The 2,430-nt window shown below is 49.7% G+C and overlaps 1 protein-coding gene across 2 annotated transcripts in view; it reads left to right on the top strand.

The window, feature by feature from the left end:
• The window catches only part of SLC25A18 (solute carrier family 25 member 18), a 25,426-nt gene that overhangs the window by 20,511 nt on the left and 2,485 nt on the right, over window positions 1–2,430 (top strand). For both annotated transcript variants that reach the window (XM_023516550.1, XM_003795467.3), the window contains 2 exons: window positions 918–1,083; window positions 1,736–1,890. In XM_023516550.1, coding sequence (XP_023372318.1) covers window positions 918–1,083; window positions 1,736–1,890 — 321 coding nt within the window. The remainder of the gene's footprint in view (window positions 1–917; window positions 1,084–1,735; window positions 1,891–2,430) is intronic.

The following is a 2,430-nucleotide window of genomic DNA, read 5'->3' as shown; positions in this document are numbered from 1 at the left end:
AAAGAAAGAAATAGCTGGGTGTGTGGTGGGCATCTAGAGTCCCAGCTATTTGGGAGGCTGAGGCAAGAGGATCGCTTAAGCCCAAGACTTTGAGGTTGCTGTGAGCTATAAAGCCACAGCACTCTACCAAGGGCAACAAAATGAGACTGTCTTAAAAAAAAGAAATTCTATCCATGGCAAAGGGCATTAAAAAGCCTGTCTCACTAATACAAGGGTGCTTAGGAGGAGGGTCTGGGAGATTGAAGGCAAGTGTGGCAGAACACAGGGGGGTTCCTAGGTCCCAATATGCTTTAGGGTGAAACTATCTACATAGGCTCAGAGATAGTTCAGAAATGGAAGACAGCACGGCTCCTGTGGCTTAGTGAGTGGGGCGCCGGCCCCATATATCGGGGTTGGCAGGTTGAAACCCGGCCCCCAGTCAAACTGCAACAAAAAAATAGCTGGGCGTTTTGGCGGGCGCCTTTAGTCCCAGCTACTTGGGAGGCTGAGACCTCTGAGAGAATCGCCTGAGCCCAGGAGTTGGAGATTGCTGTGAGCAGTGTGATGCAATGGCACTCTACGGAGGGAGATTAAGTGAGACTCTGTCTCTAAAAAAAAAAAAAGAAATGGAAGACAGACCAAAAAGTTTAACTGGGGTAAGGAATGTAGGGGTACTGCACATGCATCCCGGCAGCAGGCTGGGCAGCAGTGGCTGCGCTCTGGAGAAGCATCCCATGCAGCAGGATAATAAATATACCTAACATTAGGTCATTATCATTCAATAAGGACCATAAGATGATTTCCTTGGCAATTAATGTAGAACAATCTTCAGCCTTGCCTCTGAGTTGTCCCAGGGGTGGGCATGGAGCCATACTCATGAAGGTCTAGCCACACCTGCTGGGGCTTGGGTTGTGATGGAGGCTGTCCTTTCCTTCCAGCTATCCATCCCCAGGGTTCAGCCTCAGCACCTCCCTCCTCCAGGTGCTATACAACCGACTCGGCTTCCACCCACAAGCGCCCTTCTGCCACCCTCATTGCCTGGGAGCTGCTTCGCACTCAGGGCCTGGCTGGTCTCTACAAGGGTCTGGGTGCCACTCTCCTCAGGTGAGCCTTTTTTCTTGACCTTGGGACATCACCAGTCCTGTTTCCCAGGACCCAGTGCATAGATAGGGAATGGAGGGCCAGAGGATTGCTGCCCTGACCTGCCTCTGAATTCTTCCCAGAATATTCAAGCTCAGGTTAGCAAACTATTTCCATGTTTGCTGTGTTGTCAGTAACTAGCCATGGTCACACACCATGGATACCTGGAAGACCAAAGTTTTTAGTCCCTTCTCCAGTAACCAGGCCCATTTGAGGATGGGTTTTGAGCCCCAAAGCATCTCATGCTCCATTTACAAATAACTGCAGAAAATTTACAAGTGTATGTGTGAATATGCCCCTCAGCTTACCGTACCCCTGGCTGTTACCAGACCTAATCTTGGCTTATCCCCACTTGTATAGGACCCCTTAGTTTTCCAATCCCTGTCTGACTATTCATTAAGAGGCTGCTGTAGGGCAAAGGAATGATCTGGGAAGGACAGAAGGCAAACAGCTTTTTCTCTTATGCTTCCATCACCCTGTTATCGGGGGTGTCAGGGTAAGAACAGGTCTCTCTGGCTCACCTCTGACCCAAAGCTCGTAACAAAGGCTCACTGTCTGGCCCTGCGTGGAAGCTGGAGCCGCCCACAGCTCAGTGTTTCTTCCTCCCCTTCTGCAGAGACATTCCCTTCTCCATCATCTACTTCCCACTGTTCGCCAACCTTAACAACCTGGGGCTCAGCGAGCTTACTGGAAAGGCCTCCTTCGCTCATTCCTTTATGTCAGGCTGTGTTGCAGGCTCTGTAGCTGCTGTCGCAGTGACACCTCTGGACGGTAAGGATGTGGGTAAGATGCAGGGGCTAGGAATCTGAGTTTCAAGGGTTGACTTGCTTTTAAAAATCAGGCATTTGTATAGTTGTCTATGCAATGATGCAACAGCCTCAACCTTGAAAACCCTCTTAGGTTGCAATCTGTGCTGCTGGCAGCTCCCCAGAGGTTCTCACAGATAAAAATGGGGCCACAGAGACCTTCCTTGTTTATCACTGACAAATCCCCTCAGTGCTGATTTTACTAGCTCTTTTTTAAAAAAATGTTTTTACTTCCTTGCTCATTTTTTATTTTGTTGTTGTTAAGTCCCACCATATGCCCTGAGCAGAGTGCAAAGGCATCATAGCTCACTGCAACCTCAGCCTTGGGCTGTGGGCATCCCGCCTCAGACTCTGGAGCCGCTGGGATTACAGGTGCTCCCTGCAGTGCCTGGCTAGGTTTTTCATTTTTTTAGGAGTCAGGGCTCTCACTCTTGCTCAGGAAAGTCTCAAACTCCTGAGCTGAAGCAATTCTCCTTCCTCAGCCTCCCACAGTGCTGGGATTACA

This window comes from Otolemur garnettii, unplaced genomic scaffold (genome assembly GCF_000181295.1).
Source record: "Otolemur garnettii isolate 467f Iridium unplaced genomic scaffold, OtoGar3 scaffold00092, whole genome shotgun sequence".
Taxonomy (NCBI): Eukaryota; Metazoa; Chordata; class Mammalia; order Primates; family Galagidae; genus Otolemur; species Otolemur garnettii.
The sequence above is the reverse complement of the archived record's forward strand: the minus strand, read 5'-3'. Positions and strand labels throughout refer to the sequence as shown.